The 19096-nt window shown below is 42.0% G+C and overlaps 1 protein-coding gene across 1 annotated transcript; it reads left to right on the plus strand.

Moving 5' to 3' along the window:
• On the plus strand, positions 98–1014 carry EMC6 (ER membrane protein complex subunit 6). Its single transcript, XM_005669120.3, has 2 exons — positions 98–244; positions 444–1014. The coding sequence occupies exon 2, from the start codon at positions 492–494 to the stop codon at positions 822–824; it is 333 nt and encodes a 110-aa protein (XP_005669177.1). The 5' UTR covers positions 98–244; positions 444–491; the 3' UTR covers positions 825–1014.

Here is a 19096-nt window from a genome sequence, read left to right on the forward strand (position 1 = left end):
CCGGAGCGCTGTCCGGCTCTCGGAAGTTCCCGTGCGTGCGTAGAAAAGCGGGGAAGTGGGTGGTGCGTGCTTGAGGCGTCCTCAGTGCGTGCGCCAGAGGCGGAGGGGGGGCGGGGAGCGAGGCCTTGGCGCGTGCGCAGCCTGGGCCTTCCCAGCATCCTCTGCGCAAGATGGCGTCGCGGGAGTCCCTGCTCTAGGCTGTCTGAGGGAACGTCGAGTGACTACCTCCGCCGCCGCGTTCCAGGTAAGTGGCCGAGTCTAGGCGGGAAATGCAGCTATGCGGCCAGCCGTCCCGAACCCTCAGCTTTCTCAGCGTTTTTCGAAGGTCCGAGACGCTGGGGGCGGGGAGGTGGTGCGAAGTCTTGGCAGCCCTAGGGAAAGGGGCGGCGTGAACCCAACTCGCCAGGCTCTGGGCGCTACTTGTAACGTGGTTCTCTCCGCAGCCCCGCGTTGCTTCGGGAGAAAGCAGAGGCCGAGTCCGGGTGGGTGCGATGGCCGCTGTGGTGGTCAAGCGGGAAGGGCCGCCGTTCATCAGTGAGGCCGCTGTGCGGGGCAACGCCGCCGTCCTGGATTACTGCCGGACCTCGGTGTCGGCGCTGTCGGGGGCCACGGCCGGCATCCTCGGCCTCACCGGCCTGTACGGTTTCATCTTCTACCTGCTCGCCTCCATCCTGCTCTCTTTGCTCTTAATTCTCAAGGCGGGAAGGAGGTGGAACAAATATTTTAAGTCGCGAAGACCTCTCTTTACAGGAGGTCTCATTGGAGGCCTCTTCACCTACGTCCTGTTCTGGACATTCCTCTACGGCATGGTGCACGTCTACTGAAAGGAGGGCAGGGATGACTTCTTTTTGAAAAGCAGATTGGGAGGACGGTTGCCGGAAATTAACAGCGTGTAGACTTACCTAGTTTTTAAATTGTTGGATTCGCTGCTTGTTCTGTAACGTTATGAATAATTTATATCTGAAGACGAAGAGCCTGTACTGTTCTTCAGATTAAATGAAGCGTGAGACCCTTTGTGGAGTTTTTTTCCTACCTTAAAGCGCCGCGCTCCGCGTCCCCGTCCCCCCGTCCCCCCCCCCCTCCCGCCGCTGTGGGTGCAGAATCGCCGGGTTTTGACTCTGGGAGAGCTCTCTGACTGCGCCTTAGCTTTCTTTCATTTCCTTGCATTGACACATGGGCTATTCGCAGAGGGGTCACTAAGGCCTAAATAAGAGAACTTATTAACATCCCGAGAACTAATAACAGTCAATACTTATTAAGTGTGCTCTATATACCAGGCATTGTACTGCGCACCTTTCACACTCATTTCTTTTTCTTTTTTTTTTTTTTGCTTTTATTAGGGCCGCACCTGTGGCATATGGAAGTTGCCAGGCTAGGGGTCGAATCAGAGCTGCAGCTGCCGACCTACCTCACAGCCACAGCAACTTGGGATCTGATCCGCATCTCTGACCTGCACCACAGCTCATGGCAGTGCCTGGATCCTTAACCCACTGAGCGAGGCCAGGGATTGAACAGGCATCCTGGTAGATACTAGTTGGGTTTGTTACCGCTGAGCCACAATGGGAACTCCTACACTCAATCTCATTCTAGCAGTATTCTTATGCAGTAGATTGATTCTTAGCCCCCACTGATGAATCTGAGGCTCAGAGAAGTTAAATACCTCTACCATAGGAGGCATAGCTAGGAAAAGGCAGAGCCAGGATTTCAGTGTAGGTCTTTTAATTGCCCGTACTGAATTATTTGAGTATATCTTTTCAGAGCCCAGTCTTCCCTCCCACTAACCACACCTTTCAGTTGTGAGTGGTGTCGTTTCAGTTCCATTTCACCAAGTCAGAGCTAGCTGTTGTTTCCATTTAAAAAATAAGTAAGTTCAGGGAGTTCTCATTGTAGCTCAGCAGTAACAAACCCAGCTAGTGTCCATGAGGACTCAGGTTCCGATCCCTGGCCTCACTCGGTTAAAGAATCTGGCGTTGCCATGAGCTGTGATGTAGATCTCAGGTGCGGCTGGGATCTGGCATTACTGTAGCTATGGCGTAGGCTGGCAGCTGCAGCTCTGATTTGACCCCTAGCCTGGGAGCTTCCATATACTGCAGGTGTGGCCCTAAAAAGAAAAAAAAAAAAAAAAAAAAAAAGGAAAAAAAGAGGTAAATTCAAGTTCTTTTGTGGTGCAGCCAGTTAAGGATCTGACGTTATCACTACTCAGGTGGCTGCTATTGTGCGGTTTCGATCCCTGGCCCTGGAACTTCAACGTGCCATGAGTGTGGCCAAAAAGAAAAAAAGAGAAATAAATTCAAGCTCTTTCTTCTAGACTGTGTCTAGTGAAGATTAAACAGACAATGGTTAAGCTAAACTTTGGGCTTGTCTAGAGTGTAAATGCCTCTGTCTCTATGTTAATCCATGATCCCTTCTTGTCAGGAGGATTATTTTAGAATAAAGTGCATACATTTAATTGAGAAATAAAATATGGTAGTAGAGTTAAGTAATGAGCATTTGCTTGTGGAATGTATAGTCTTAACTGGGAAGACTAGTAATACTTGTTTTCACAAATATTCAAATTATGGTAAGTGCTATGAAGAGCGTACACAGAAGCCCCAGACCTAGCTGGGCCGGGGGGTGGGGGGTAGCATCTTTAAAGAAACAACATTACGATTGAGATCACTTTATTAACAGTCAAGTGTGGAGGGAGTTACTTGCAAGAAAATACATATGTGAGGGCCATTGGGAAGGATAGCTTTTGGCCTGTGTCTTTAGAGTTAAGAGGCCCTGGGATAGACCCAGTGGGGGGTTTTGTTAAGAAACTTGAGTCCACTCACCCTGTGCAATAAAGAGACTCTACAAACACCGTTCACGAAAGTGCAGAGTTTTTTGTTTGTTTTTGCAGGCAGTGAACAAGGGGACCAGGCAGCTAGTGCTCAAAAGGCCCAAATGGCCGATTGCTTTCAGCGAAAGGTTTTTTTAAGACAGGGTGAGGGTTGCAGGTTCATGACCAGCTGTAGACATTGTTGTGATTGGTTGCTGGTGAGGTAACCAGGAGTCAGCATCATCAGCCTTCAGATTGGAACCGGCCTAGGATCTACATACTAGTGGGCAAGCATACAGTTAATTTCTTCCACCTGGTTTCATATTTGTAAAATAGCTTTAAAGACATGGCTCAGAATGTTATCCATAGCCCCTGAGGAGGAGCCAGAGGTCCTTAACTTTTGTTTTTTTGGGTTTTTTGTTTGTTTGGGGTTTTGGGGGGGTTTTTTGTCTTTTGTCTTTTCAAGGCCACACCCGCGGCATATGGACGTTCCCAGGCTAGGGGTCCAGTCAGAACTACAGCTGTCAGCCTACACCACAGCCACAGCAATGCAGGATCCAAGCCGTGTCTGCAACCTACACCACAGCTCACAGTAACACCAGATCCTTAAACCACTTAGCGAGGCCAGGGATTGAACCCGAAACCTCATGATTCCTAGTCGGATTCACTAACCACCGTGCCACCACAGGAACTCTTTTTTTTTCCTTAACTTTGTTTAATGGCTCAGCTGTCATTATTATTATTATTTTGTTTTGCTTGATTGTTTTCCTTTCTGTATTTTCTCACTTTTCTCATTAAATTTATTCTTGAGAACTCAGGGAAGGGCTAGGAGGCACAGGTTTTCTACAGACAGAGGCAGGTGGAAGACATTGCCTCCTGAGAAGGCCTCATAGGGTCTTGCTCACTTATGGTTTGGCTTTGATACTAATAGCAAACCTTTGAAAGTTTTGTTTGTTGAATTGTTTTATAGGTGATTTATAATGTACTGTTAATTCTCTTGCACAGCAAACTGACCCGGTTTTGCATATATATATGCATTCTTTTTCTCACGTTATTGTCTATCATGTTCAGTCACAAGTGATCATAGTTCCCTGTGCTATCCAGCAGAATCTTATGGCTTATCCATTCCAAATGCAATAGTTTACATCTACTGACCCCAAACTCCCTGTCCCTTCCACACTCTACCCTTTCCTCTTGGCAACCACAAGTCTGTTCTCTATGTCCATAAGTTTCTTTTCTGTAGATAATGTTCATTTGTGCCCTCTATTGGATTCCAGATATAAGCCATGTCATGGGGTATTTGTCTTTCTCCTTCTGATTTACTTCATTTAGTATGAGAGTCTCTAGATCCATCCATGTTGCTGCAAATGGCATTTTTTGTTGTTGTTGTTCTCCTTTAGGGCTGAGTAGTAGTCCATTGTATATATGTACCACGTCTTCTTAATCCACTCATCTGTGGATGGACTTTTAGGTTGTTTCCGTGTCTTGGCTATTGTGAATAGTGCTGCACTGAACATAGGGGTGCATGTATCTTTTTCCTTTTTTTAATTTAGTTTCTTTTTTTTTCAATTACTCAATGAATTTTATTACATTTATGGTTGTACAACGATCACAACCAAATTGTATAGTCTTTCCATCCCAAACCCCCAGCGCATCCCCCCACCTTCAACCTGTCTCCTTTGTAAACCGTAAGTTTTTCAAAGTCTGTGACTCAGTATCTGTTCTGCAGAGAAGTTCATTGTGTCCTTTTTTTTAAGATTCCACATGTAAGTGATAGCATTTGATGTTGATGTCTCACTGTCTGACTGACTTAGCATGATAATTTCTAGGTCCATCCATGTTGCTGCAAATGCTGTTATTTCTTTCCTTTTAATGGCTGAGTAATACTCCATTGTGTGGGAGTTCCCTTCATGGCTCAGTGGTTAATGAACCCCACTAGGATCCATGAGGTTTCGGGTTTGATCCCTGGCCTTGCTCGGTGGGTTAAGGATCCTGCGTTGCTGTGAGCTGTGGTGTGGGTCACAAACCCAGCTCGGATCCCTCATTGCTGTGGCTGTGGTGTAGGCTGGCAGCTGTAGCTCTGATTTGACCCCTAGCTTGGAAACTTCCATATGCTGTGGGTGCAGCCCTAAAAAAAGCTGTATATATGCATTGTTTATGTGTACCATATCTTATCCACTCCTCTGTCCATGGACATTTAGGTTGTTTCCATGTCTTGGCTATTGTATAGAGTGCTGCAGTGAACATTGGAGTACATGTATCTTTTCAAGTCATGGTTTTCTCTGGATAGATGCCCAGGAGTAGGATTGCTGGATCAAATGGTAATTCTATTTTTAGTTTCCTGAGGAATCTCCACACTGTTTTTCCACAGTGGTTGCACCAGTTTACATTCCCACCAACGGTGTAATAGAGTTCCCTTTTCTCCACACCCTCTCCAGCATTTATTGTTGGCAGACTTTTTGATGATGGCCATTCTGGCCAGCGTAAGGTGGTACCTCATAGTGGTTTTGATTTGCATTTATCTAATAATTAGTGATGTGGAACATCTTTTCATGTGTTTTTTTGGCCGTCTGTATGTCTTCCTCAGGGAATTGTGTGTTTAGATCTTCTGCCTTTTTGTGTGTGTGTGTGTCTTTTTAGGGGTGCACCCACAGCATATGGAGGTTCTCAGGCTAGGGGTCTAATCAGAGCTGTTGCCACCACTGAGCAAGTCCAGGGATCGAACCCACAACTTCATGGTTCCTAGTCGGATGTGTTTCCACTGCGCCACAATGGGAACTCCCTTCTGCCCATTTTTTGATGGGGTTGTTTGTTTTTTTGGTATTGAACTGCAGAAGATATTGATAAATTTTGGAAATTAATCCCTTGGTAGTCGCTTCATTTGCAAATATTTTCTCCCGTTGCGTGGGTTGTCTTTTTGTAGGGTTTCCTTTGCTGTGCAGAAACTTTTAAGTTTAAGTCCCATTTATTTATTTTTGTTTTTATTGTCATTACTCTAGGAGGTGGATCTGAGAAGATATTGCTGTGGTTTATGTCGGAGAGTGGCCTGTGTTTTCCTCTTAAGAATTTAATAGTGTCTGGTCTTATATTTAGGTCTTTAATCCATTTGGAGTTTATTTTTGTGTATGTTGTTAGGAAGTGTTCTGATTTCATTCTTTTACATGTGGCTATCCAGTTTTCCCAGCACCACTTATTGAACAGGCTGTCTTTCTCCATTGTATATTCTTGCCTCCTTTGTCATAGATTAGTTGACTGTAGGTGCATGGGTTTAATTCTGGGCTTTCTATCCTGTTCCACTGATCTATATTTCTGTCTTTGTGCCAGCACCACATAGTTTTGATGACTGTAGCTTTGTGGTATAGTCTGAAGTCAGAGAGCCTGATTCCTCCAGCTCCATTTTTCTTTCTCAGGATGTCTGGCTATTCTGGGTCTTTTGTGCTTCCAAACAAACTTTAAAATATTTTGTTCTAGTCTGTAAAAAATGTCCTTGGTAATTTGAAAGGGTTATGTTGAATCTGTAGATTGCTTAAGGTAGTATAATCATTTTGATAATATTGATTCTTCCAATCCAAGTGCATGGTATGTCTTTCCATCTGTTTATGTCATCTTGATTTCTTTCATCAGTGTCTTACAGTTTTCAGAGTATGGGTCTTTTGTTTCTTTAGGTAGGTTTATTCTTAAGTATTTTATTCTTTTTGATGTGATGGTAAATGGGATCGTTTCCCTAATTTCTCTTTCTCATCCTTCATTCTTAGTATATTTCTTTGTTGTGGTTGATTTCTGTGTATTAATTTTGTATCCTGTGGCTTTGCCAAATTCATTGCTGAGCTCTTAACAGTTTTCTGGTAGTGTCTTTAGGATTTTCTAGGTATAATATCATGTCATCTGCAAATAGTGATAGTTTTACTTCTTCCTTTCCAATTTGGATTCCTTTACTTCTTTTCTCTGGTTGCCGTGGCTAGGACTTCCAAAACTATGTTGAATTGTAGTCTCAAGAGCAGACATCCTGGTCTTTTTCCTGATCTCAGTGGGAATTATTTCAGCTTTTCACCACTGAGAATGATGTTAGCTCTGAGTTTGGCATATATGGCCTTTATTATGTTGAGGTAGGTTCCCTCTATGCTCACTTTCGAAGGGTTTTTATCAGAAATGGGTGTTGGATTTTGTCAAAGGCTTTTTCTGCATCTATTGAGAAGATTATATGGTTTTTATTCTTCAGTTTGTTAATATGGTATATCACACTGATTGATTTGCAGATATTGAAGAATCCTTGCATCCCTGGGATAAATCCCACTTGATCATGATGTACAATCCTTTTAATGTATTGTTGGATTCAGTTTGCTAGTATTTTGTTGAGGATTTCTGCATCTATGTTCATCAGTGAAATTGGCCCATAGTTTTCTTTTTTTGTGATATCTTTGTCTGGTTTTGATATCCGGGTGATGGTGGCCTCATAGAATGAGTTTGGGAGTGTTCCTTTGTAATTTTTTGGAATAGTTTCAGAAGGATAGGTGTTAGCTCTTCTCTAAATGTTTGATAGAATTCGCCTGTGAAGCCATCTAGTCCTGGACTTTGGTTTGTTTAAAGTTTTTTAATCACAGTTTCAATTTCAGTACTTGTGATTGGTCCATTCATCTTTTCTATTTTGTCTTGATTTAGTCTTGGAAGATTGTACTTTTCTAAGAATTTGTCCATTTCTTCTAGGTTTTCCATATTTTTATTGGCATATAGTTGCATATAGTAGTCTCTTATGATCCTTTGTATTTCTGTGATGTCTTTTGTAACTTCTCCTTTTTCATTTCTCATTTTATTGATTTGAGTCCTCTCTTTTTTTCTTGCTAAGTCTGGCTAAGAGTTTATCAATTTTATTGATCTTTTCAAAGAACCAGCTTTTCGTTTCATTGATCTTTTCTGTGGTTTTCTTCATTTCTCTTTCATTGGTTTCTGCTCTGATCTTTATGATTTCTTTCCTTCTACTAACTTTAGACCTTGCCTGTTCTCTCTGTAGCTGCTTTAGATGTAAAGTTAGGTTGTTTATTTGACCTTTTTCTTGTTTCCTCAGGTAGGCTTGTATTGCTATAAACTTCCCTCTTAGAACTGCTTTTGCTGTATCCCAAAGGTTTTGGAGTGTTGTGTCTTTGTTGTCATTTGCTTCTAGGTATTTTTTAATTTCCTCTTTGATTTCTTCAGTGACCCATTGGTTATCTGGTAGCATGTTGTTTAGTCTCCACGTGTTTGTGGGGGTTTTTTACAGTTCTTTTTCTTGTTGTTGGTTTCCAGTCATACAGCATTGTGGTCGGAAAAGATGCTTGATATGATTTCAGTTTTCTTATCAATTCTAGAGAATGTTCCCTGTGTATTTGAAAAGAATGTGTATTCTGCTGCTTTTGGATGGAATGCCCTATAAATATCTGTTAAGTCCATCTGGTCTTATGCTTCACCTAGGGCCTGTGTTTCCTTCTTGATTTTCTGTCTGGATGATCTGTCCATTGCTGTAAGTAGGGTGTTAAAGTCCCCTGCTATTGCCGTGTTATTGTCAGTTTCTCCTTTTAAGGTTGTTAGCAGTTGCCTTATATATTGAAGTGAGCCTATGTTGGGAGCATATGTATTTACAATTGTTATATCTTTTTGGATTGATCCTTTGGTCATTATGTAATGTCCTTCCTTGTCCCTTATAATATTCTTTATTTTAAGGTCTGATTTGTCTGATAATGAGCATCACTACGCCAGCTTTCTTTTGATTCCCGTTTGCATGGAATATTTTCTTCCATCCTCTCTCTTTCAGTTTGTAAGTGTCCCTAGAAGTGAAGTGGGTCTCTTGAAGACAGCATATATATGGGTCCTGTTTTTGTATCCATTCAGCCAGTCTGTCTTTTGGTTGGGGCATTTAGTCTCTTTACATTTAAGGTAATTACTGATATTACACGCTATTGCCATTTTGCTAACTATTTTGCATTTATTTTTGTTACTCTTTTTTTTTTCCCTTCTATTGTTCTCTCCTCTTGTGGTTTGATGACTATCTTTAGTGTTGTATTTGAGTTGATTTTTCTTATTCCTGTGTGTATCAGTTGTAGATTTTTGGTTTGCAGTTACCCTGAAGTTTTGATATAGGCATGCGTATACATATATATATATGAGATTGTTTTAAATTGTTGGTCTCTTAATTGCAAGTGCATCTCCACTGTCCTTCCTGCATTTGTACCCTCCTCACGATTTCTGATTTTGTAGCATATTTGTGAGTGGATGATTTCTTACCTTTACTGTATATATATGCCTTTACTGGTGAGCCTTGTCATTTTGTTTCTTTTCTTTTCTGCCTTGAGAGGTTCCTTTAGCATTTGTCGTAAAGCTGGTTTAGTGTTGCTGAGTTCTGCTGGTTTTGCTTACCCTGTAAAGCTTTTGATTTCTCCTTCAAATCTGAATGAGAACCTTGCTGGGTAAAGTAATCTTGATTGGGGGTTTTTTCCTTTCATCGCTTTAGGTATATCATGTTACTTCCTCTGGCCTGCAGGGTTTCTGCTGAAAAATCTGCCAGTAACCTTATTGGGGTTCCCTTGTATGTTGTTTGTTTCTTTTCCCTAGCTGCTTTCAGTATTTTCTCTTCATCTTTAATTTTGGCTGGTTTGATTAATATGTGTCTCAGGGTGATCCTCCTTGGGTTTATTTTATGTGTTTCTCATTGTGCTTCCTGGATTTGAGTGAGTGGTTCCTTTCCCATGTTAGGAAAGCTTTCATCTATTGTCTCTTCGAATATTTTTTCTGTCCCTTTCTCTCTTCTTCTGGCATCCCTGTATTATGGATGTTGGTGCATTTAATGTTGTCTCAGAGTTCTGTTAGACTGTCTTCATTTCTTTCCAATCTTTTTTCTCTTTTCTGTTCCACATCAGTGATTTCCACTAGTCTGTCCACCTTGCTTATTTGTTCTGCCTCCTGCATTCTGCTGTTTGTTGTTTTTGATGAATTTTTTATTTCAGTTATTGTATTTTGCATTTCTGCTTGCTTAAGTTTTAAACCTTGTATTTCTTTGCTCACTGTTTGCTATAAATTATCAATCTTTGCCTCCAGTTTATTTCTGATGTCTTGCATCATCTTCAGCACCATCGGTCTAAAGTCTTTTTCCTGGAGGCTGATAATCTCCAGATCACTTAGCTGTTTTTCTGGGAGTTTTTCTTGCTCCCTTATCTGAGTTATAGTTCTCTGCCTTTTCATTTTTATAGGTTTTTGGTGTGGGCTCCTTTTTGGAGACAATAGATTTGTAGCCTCTCTTACCTCTGATGTCTGCCCCCCTTGTGGCTAAAGTTAGTATGGGGGCTTGCTGTGGCCTACCTGATGGGAGGGACTGGTGCCTGCCCAGCCCACTGGTAGGTGGGGTTGATTCCTATCCCTCCAGTAGGTGGGGCTTTGTGTCTGGGTGAGATTAGAGGAAGCTGTGTGCCTGGGGAGGTCTCTGACAGCCTGTTTACTGATGGGTGGGGCCAAATTTTCCCAAAATGGCCACCTCTAGAGGAACACATGTTGATGAATATTCCTGAGAGCTTTGCCTCCAATGTCCTTCCCCCACAGCAGGCCACAGTTACCCCTTCTTTTCCCAGGAGATCCTCTAAGAACTGCAGTCAGGTCTAACCCGGATTCCTATGGAGTCTCTGCTTTGCCCTGGGACCCAGTGCATGTGAAAGCCTGTGTGCGCCTTTCAAGAATGGGGTCTCCGGAGTTCCCGTCGTGGCGCAGTGGTTAATGAATCCAACTAGGAACCATGAGGTGGGTTAAGGATCCGGCGTTTCTGTGAGCTGTGGTGTAGGTTGCAGACGTGGCTCAGATCTCATGTTGCTGTGGCTGTGGTGTAAGCTGGAGGCTACAGCTCTGATTCGACCCCTAGCCTGGGAACCTCCATATGCCACGGGAGTGGCCCTAGAAAAGGCAAAAAGACAAAAAAAAAAAAAAGAATGGGGTCTCCGTTTCCCCCAGTCCTGTGGAGCTTCTGCACACAAGCCCCACTGGCCTTTAATGCCACATGCTCTAGGGGCTCTTTCTCCCAATACCAGATCCCCAGCCATGGGGACCAGACATGGGGCTCAGAACTCTCACTCCTGTAGGTGAGTCTCTGTGATATAGTTACTTTCCAGTCTGTGGGCTTCCCACCCGGGAGTTACTGGATTGCTTGTATCATGTAATCACTCCTCCTACCTCTTGATGTGGCTTCCACTTTGTCTTCTGGAGTAGGATATCTTTTTTAACGTTTCCAGTCCATTTGATTGAAGGTTGTTCAGAATTTGGTTATAATTTTGTTGTTTTTATAAGAGGTGAGCTCCAGTCCTTCTATTCTACCATCTTAATCCCAAGTCTCCACATTATCTTTTTCAGTGAAAGTTTTGCCCAGATGTATGTCCAGGAGTGTGATTGCTGGATCATATATGGTTGTCCAATATTTAGTTTTCTAAGGTACCTCCATACTGTTTTCCATCGTGGTTGCACCAATTTACATTCCCACCAACAGTGCAGGAGGGTTCCCTTTTTTCCACACCCTGTCCAGCATTTGTTATTTGTGGACTTGTTAATGATGGCCATTCTGACTGGTGTGAGGTGGTACCTCATAGTAGTTTTAATTTGCATTTCTCTAGTAATCAGTGATGTTGAGCGTGTTTTCATGTGCCTGTTGGCCATCTGTATATCTTCCTTGGAGAAATGTCTGTTCAGGTCTTTTGCCCATTTTTCCACTGGGTGGTTTGGTTTTTTGCTGTTTATGTATATTTTAGAGATTAAGCCCTTGTCAGTGGCATCATTTGAAACCGTTTTCTCCCATTCTGTAAGTTGTCTTTTTGTTTTTGTTTTTGTTTTTTAACGGTTTCCTTTGCTGTGCAAAAGCTTGTCTGTTTGATTAGGTCCCCATTGGTTTGTTTTTGCTTTTATTTCTGTTACCTTGGTAGACTGACCTGAGAAAATACTTGTAAGGTTGATGTCAGAGAATGTTTTGCCTATGTTCTCTTCCAGGAGTTTGGTGGTGTCTTGTCTTATGTTTAAGTCTTTAAGCCATTTTGAGTTTATTTTTGTGCCTGCGTGAGGGTGTGTTCCAGTTTCATTGATTTGCATGCAGCTGTCCAGTTTTCCTAGCAACACTTTCTGAAAAGACTGCCTTTTTCCCGTTTTATGTTCTTGCCTCCTTTGTCAAAGATGAATTGACCATAGGTGTTTGGGTTTATTCCCGGGTTCTCTATTCTGATCCATTGGTCCATATGTCTGTTTTTGTACCAGAAGCACACTGTTTTAATGACTGTGGCTTTGTAATATTGCCTGAAGTCTGGGAGAGTTATGCCTCCTGCTTGGTTTTTGTTCCTCAGGATTGCTTAGGAAATTTCTGGGTGTTTTATGATTCCATATAAGTTTTTGGACTGTTTGTTACTAGTTCTGTCAAAAATGTCATGGGTAATTTGATGGGGATTGTATTGAACCTGTAGATTGCTTTGGGTAGTATGGCCATTTTTACAATATTAATTTTTCCCACCCAGGAGCATGGAATATCTTTCCATTTCTTTGAATCCTCTTTAATTTCCTTGATTAGTGTTTTATAGTTCTCAGCATGTAAGTCTTTCACCTCCTTGGTCAGGTTTATTCCCAGATATTTAATTTTGGGGGGTACAATTTTTAAAAATATTGTATTTTTGTATTCCTTTTCTAATATTTCATTGTTAGTATACAGAAATGTGACTGAAATCTGAATGTTAATCTTATATCCTGCTACTTTGTTGAACTTGTTGATCAGTTCAAGTAGTTTTTGTGTTGAGTCCTTAGGGTTTTCTTTATATAGTATCATGTCATTTGCATACAGAGACAATTTTACCTCTTCTCTTCCAATTTGGATGCCTTTTATTTCTTTTGTTTGTCTGCCTTGGCTAAGACTGCCAATACTGTGTTGAATAAGAGTGGTGAGAGTGGGCATCCTTGTCTTATTCCAGATTTTAGTGGGAAGGCTTCCAGCTTTTCTCCATTGAATATTATATTTGCTGTGGGTTTGTTATAAATGGCTTTTATTACTGGTTCCCTCTGTACCCACTTTGGTAAGAGTTTTGATCATGAATTGATGCTGGACTTTGTCAAATACTTTTTCTACATCTATTAAGATGATCATGACGTTTTTGATTTTTCTTATGTTAATGTGGTGTTTGACGTTGATTGATTTGCATATGTTGAACCATCCTTGTGAACCTGGGATGAATCCCACTTGGTGTATGATCTCTTTGATAAGTTGTTGGATTCAGTCGGCTAAAATTTTGTTGAGAATTTTTGTGTCTATATTCTTCAAAGATATTGGCCTATAATTTTCTTTTTTGGTATTAGGGTGGTGTTGGCATCATAGAATGTCTTTGGGAGCTTCCTTCTGCTTCAGCCTTTTGGAAAAATTTAAGGAGGTTGAGTATAAGTTCCTCTTTGTATGTTTGGTAGAATTCGCCTGTGAGGCCATCTGGTCCTGGCCTTTTGTTTGTAGGGAGTGTGTTTATTACATGTTACATTTCATTTTTAGTGATCGGTCTGTTCAGTTGATCTATTTCTTCTTGGTTCAGTTTTGGCAGGCTGTAAGACTCTAGAAAGTTGTCCTTTTCTTCTGACTCATCACATTTGTTGGCATATAATTGTTCATAGTATTCTCATGGTTTTTTGTGTTTCTGCAGTATCTGTTGTGATTTCTCCTTTTTCATTGCTTATTTTGTTTATTTGGGTTTTTTTCTCTCCCCTTAGTGAGTCTGACCAGAGGTTTGTCAACTTTGTTTACCTTTTCAAAGAACCAGCTCTTAGTTTTACTGATTTTTTTCTATTGTTTTTTTGAATCTCCATTTTATTGATTTCCTCTCTGATCTTTATGATTTCGTTCCTCCTGCTGACTAGGTTTTTTTTGTTGTTTTTTTTTTTTTTTTTTTTTTGTCTTTTTGTTGTTGTTGTTGCTATTTCTTGGGCTGCTCCCGCGGCATATGGAGGTTCCCAGGCTAGGGGTTGAATCGGAGCTGTAGCCACCGGCCTACACCAGAGCCACAGCAACGCGGGATTCGAGCCACGTCTGCAACCTTCACCACAGCTCACGGCAACGCCGGATCGTTAACCCACTGAGCAAGGGCAGGGACCGAACCTGCAACCTCATGGTTCCTAGTCGGATTCGTTAACCACTGTGCCACGACGGGAACTCCTTTTTTTTTTTTTTTTTTTTTTTTTCTGACTAGGTTTTGTTTGTTCTTTTTCTAATTCATTTAGGTGGTGGGTTAAGTTGTCAATTTGAGATTTTTCTTTTTTGAGGAAACCCTGTATCACTATGAATTTCCCTCTAAGCACTGCTTTTGCAGCATCCCATAGATCTTGAATGGTTGTGTCTTCATTATCATTTGTCTTGAGGTATTTTTTAATTTCCTTTTTTATTTCCTCATTGACCCATTGGTTTTTTAGTAGCATGTTGTTTAAGTCTCCATGTAGTCAGTTTTTTCTCATTTCTCTCCCTCTGGTTGATTTCTAGTTTCATGCCATTGTAGTCAGAGAAGATACTTGAAGTAATTTCTATACTGTTAAATTTGTTGACGTTAGTTTTGTGCCCCACTATGTGGTCAGTCCTTGAGAATGTTTCACATGCACTTGAAAAGAATGTATACGTTCTGATTTTTTTGGATGTGATATCCTGAAAATACCAATTAAGGCTAAACTTTCCTATTGTGTCATTTAGGATTTCTGTTGCCTTGTTGATTTTCTGTCTAGAGGATCTGTCCATTGATGTGAGTGGGGTGTTAAAGTCTTCTACTATTATTGTGTTCCCATCCGTTTCTCCTTTTATGTCTGTTAGTATTTGTTGGAGGTATCTGGATGCTCCTATATTAGGGGCATGTATATTGACAATTGTAATATCCTCTTGAATGGATCCTTTAACCGTTAAATAGTGTCCTTCTTTGTCTTTCTTTATGGCCTTTGTTTTAAAGTCTATTTTGTCTGATATGAGTACTGCAGCTCCTGCTTTCCTGTCTTGTCCATTGGCATGAAATATCTTTTCCCATCCCCTCTTGAGGTATTTTTAATTTCCCTTTTGATTTCCCGTTGACCCGTTGGTTTTTTAGTAGCATGTTGCTTAGTCTCCATTTAGTCAGTTTTTTCTTATTTCTTTTCCTATGGTTGATTTCTAGTTTCATGCCATTGTGGTCAGAGAAGATACTGGAAATAATTTCTATACTTTTAAATTTGTTGAGGTTAATTTTGTGCCCCAGTATGTGATCAGTCCTTGAGAATGTTACATGTGCACTTGAAAAGAATGTATATGTTCTGGTTTTTCTGGATGTAATGTCCTGAAAATATCAATGAAGGCTAAACTTTTCTATTACGTCATTTAGTATTTCTGTTGCCTTATTTTCTTTCTAGAGTGTCTGTCCATTTATGTGAGTGGGGTGTTAAAAGTCTGCTACTATTATATTTCCACCACTTTCTCCTTCTGTGTCTGCTAGTGTTTGTCGTATGTATCTGGGTGCTCCTATATTAAGGGCATATATATTGATGAGTGTAATATCCTCTTCATGAATTGATCCTTCTATCATTAAGTAATGTCCTCTTGGTTTTTGTCTATGGCCTTCGTTTTAAAGTGTGTTTTGTCTGATATGAGTATTGCAACTCCTGCTTTCCTGTCTTTTCTATTTGCATGAAATATCTTTTTCTATCCCCTCACTTTGAATTTATATGTGTCCTTTGCCCTTAGGTGAGTCTCTTGTAGGCAGCATGTTGTAGGCTCCTGGTTTTTTTGTTTGTTTGTTTCGGGGTTTTTTTTGTTGTTTTGTTTTGTCTTTTTGCTATTTCTTGGGCTGCTCCCGTGGCATATGGAGGTTCCCAGGCTAGGGGTCGAATCGGAGCGGTAGCCACCAGCCTACGCCAGAGCCACAGCAACGCAGGATCTGAGCCACGTCTGCAAGCTACACCACAGCTCACGGCAATGCCGGATCCTTAACCCGCTGAGCAAGGCCAGGGACTGAACCTGCAACCTCATGATTCCTAGTCAGATTCGTTAACCACTGCGCCACGATGGGAACTCCTGGCTCTTGTTTTTTTTATCCAGTCTGCCACTCTAAGTCTTTTGATTGGAGCATTCAGTCCATTGAAATTTAAAGTAATTATTGATAAATAATGTATTTGTTGCCGTTTTCAACCTTGCTTTCCAGTTGATTCTGTTGTTTCTCCTTTGTTCCTTTCTTTTTTTGTTGGGTGATTTCCTTTTATTTTATGCTAGTGTGTCCTCCTCTTTTCAGTTTTTGTGAATGTACTGTTTGCTTTTGATTTGTGGTTGCCCTCTTTTTCAGGTATGTTAACCCCTTCCTATATCTGCTTGCTTTAGCCTGATAGTTACATAAGCTCGAACACATTCTAAATAATGTCTAGATAATGTCTAAATAATGTCTAAATAATGTCTAGATTTTCTTACTTTTCCTTCCCCATACTTTATGATTTTGATGTCCTTTTTGAACATGTTCTTTTTTATCCTTTTGCTTTTCCTTGTGTTTATCGTCACTTTTACAATAGGTTTGTATTTTGTTTTGTTTTCTTTTCTTTTAGGTCTGTATGCTGGCTTATTGATTACTTTCCAGTTGTGATTTTCTCCATCCTCGTCTTTTTTATTTAGAAGAGCCCTTTCAGTAGTTCTTTTACAGTGGGTTTAGTATTGCCGTACTCTCAGTTTTTGTTTGTTGGGGAAATTATTTCTCCTTCTATTTTAAATAGTCTTACTGGGTAGAGTATTCTAGGCTGCACATTCTTCCCTTTTAGATCTTCGAGTATATCTTGCACTCTCTGCTGACCTGTACTATTCTGTAATCAGCTGATCGCCTTGTGGGGGGGGGTAGTTTCCCTTATAATGAACTCTTTGCTTTTCTCTTGCTGCCTTTAGACTCTTCTCTTTAACCTTTGCTGCTTTTATTATGATATATCTTGGTGTGGGCCTGTTTGGTTTCAACTTGCTTGGGGCCCTCTGTGTTTCTTGTATCTTGATATTTGTTCCTTTAGATTCGGAAAGTTTTCAGGCATAATTTCTTCAAATATACTTTCAATCCTCTCTTCTTTTTCATCTCCTTCTGGAATTCCTATTATGCATAGATTGGCCTGCTTTATATGGTCCCATAGATCTCTTATATTGCTTTCATGTTTTTTTCATTTGGTTTTCTGTCTGCTGTCCTGATTGGGTGATTTCCATTATTCTGTCTTCCACGTCACTAATTCGTTCCTCTGCATTATTCATTCTCTCCAGTGCCTTTAACTCAGCTTGCATCTCTGCAAATGAATTTTCTCATTTTCCTTGGCTCCTCGTATTTTCTAGTTCCTTTCTAAAGTAATCTGCATAACTGTTCAGATCTGCTCTTAATTCCTTAAGTATTTTCACTATTTCCTTTTTGCACTCGGTGTCTGTTAGACTGCAGAGGTGTGTTTCACTGTTTGTGCTTTCAGGGGAATTCTCCTGTTCTTTTAACCGGGAATGATTCCTGAGCTTCTTTATTTTGCTTCTGTTTTTCTTATTCATGAGTTTAAGAATAACAACTACTGTAGTCTTGGAGGGGCAAGAGCTCCCCTGGGTATTTTGTGAGGCTTACTATTTATTTTTGGTGGGAGGACTGCTTTGGTATCTCTTTTCTCAGTGTGCGCAGGCTCTTACCTCCTTGATAGGGTGCTGCCTGTGCTTCCAGGGAAATGGAGGCAGTGAGCAGGGCTCATAGCCAGTACCTGGTTGTTGGGCCCCCGACAGTAGCACGGACCCTTGGAAAGGTTGCAGGGCCTTGGGAAGTGGCATTGACCCTGACACCCATGGCATTTGGCAGTGGCAGCCGCAGGGCGTGTGCATTCCCAGGGGAGTGAGAGCAACAACGGGTGGTGCTCAGTTGCAGTGCCCTCCTCTGAGGTGACTGGGGCCACAGTGGTGCCTGTTCATGGACCCCTAGTGGTGGCAGGCCACGCCCACCTCTGGAGTCTAACATGACTGGGATGTTTGCCCCACCGCCTGTAGATCACACAAGGGTGTGCAGGAGGCTCTGTCACCCGTGGCCCACAGAAGAGAGGCCTGTTGCCCATAGCCCATGCGACAGAACCTTTGAAAGTTTAGTCAAGAGTGACATGATCAGGGGTCCCATTGTGGCTCAGTGGGTTAGGGATCTAGCATTGCCACAAGGTGTGGCATGAGTCACAGTTGGGGCTCTGATCTGGTGGTGGTGTGGCTGTGGTGTAGGTCATAGCTGCAGCTGGGGTTTGACTCCTGGCCAAGGAACTTCCATATGCATCAGGTGTGGGCTTAAAAAGGAGGGGAAAAAAAGAGTGAGATGATCAGATTGGGACTTTTAGAAAAATAATCAGTTTTCGGGGTTCCCATCATGGCTCACGGGAAACGAATCTGACTAGCACTCATGAGGATGCAGGTTAAGGGTCTGGCATTACCATGAGCTGTGGTGTAGGTCACCGATGCAGCTTGAATCTGACATTGCTATGGCTGTGGCATAGGCCAGCAGCTACAGCTCCAATTCAGCCCCTAGCCTGGGAACCTCCACATGCCATGAGTGCAGCCCTAAAAGAATCAGGAGTTCCTATTGTGGCACATCAGAAACAAATCTGACTAGTATCCATGAGGATGCAGGTTTGATCCCTGGCCTTGCTCAGTGGGTTAAGGATCCATTGTTGCCGTGAGCTGTGGTGTAGGTCGCAGACACACTCCAATCCCATGTTGCTATGGCTGTCTTGTAGCCAGCAGCTGTAGCTCTGATTCGACCCCTAACCTGGGAACTACCATATACCGGGGGTGCGGCCCTAGAAAGCAAAAAAAAAAAAAAAAAAACAGATTAAGTTTTAGATCAATAGGGGATCTGAGGGAGTTCCCGTTGTGGCTCAGTGGTTAATGAATCCGACTAGGAACCATGAGGTTGCGGGTTCGATCCCTGGCCTTGCTCAGTGGGTTAAGGATCCGGCATTGCCGTGAGCTGTGGTGTAGATCGCAGACGTGGCTCGGATCTGGCATTGCTGTGGCTCTGGCATAGGCCTGTGGCAACAGCTCCAATGGGACCCCTAGCCTGGGAACCTCCTTATGCCGCAGGTGCAGCCCTAGAAAAGGCAAAAAGACAAAAAAAAAAAAAAAAAAAAAAAAAAGAAGGGTATCTGAGAGCTTGAATCCAGGTCCCCTTTTACAGATAGTTGGTGGTCTGTGACCAGTAGCAGAGGCCCAGGGCCTCCTCAATCCCATTTTGAGTTCTGGACCGTGTGCTTTCACATGAAGCCAAGAAGCAGCTTAGGTGATAGCTTTGCCTCCCTCTCCCCATG

Source organism: Sus scrofa, chromosome 12, assembly GCF_000003025.6.
Source record: "Sus scrofa isolate TJ Tabasco breed Duroc chromosome 12, Sscrofa11.1, whole genome shotgun sequence".
Taxonomy (NCBI): domain Eukaryota; kingdom Metazoa; phylum Chordata; class Mammalia; order Artiodactyla; family Suidae; genus Sus; species Sus scrofa.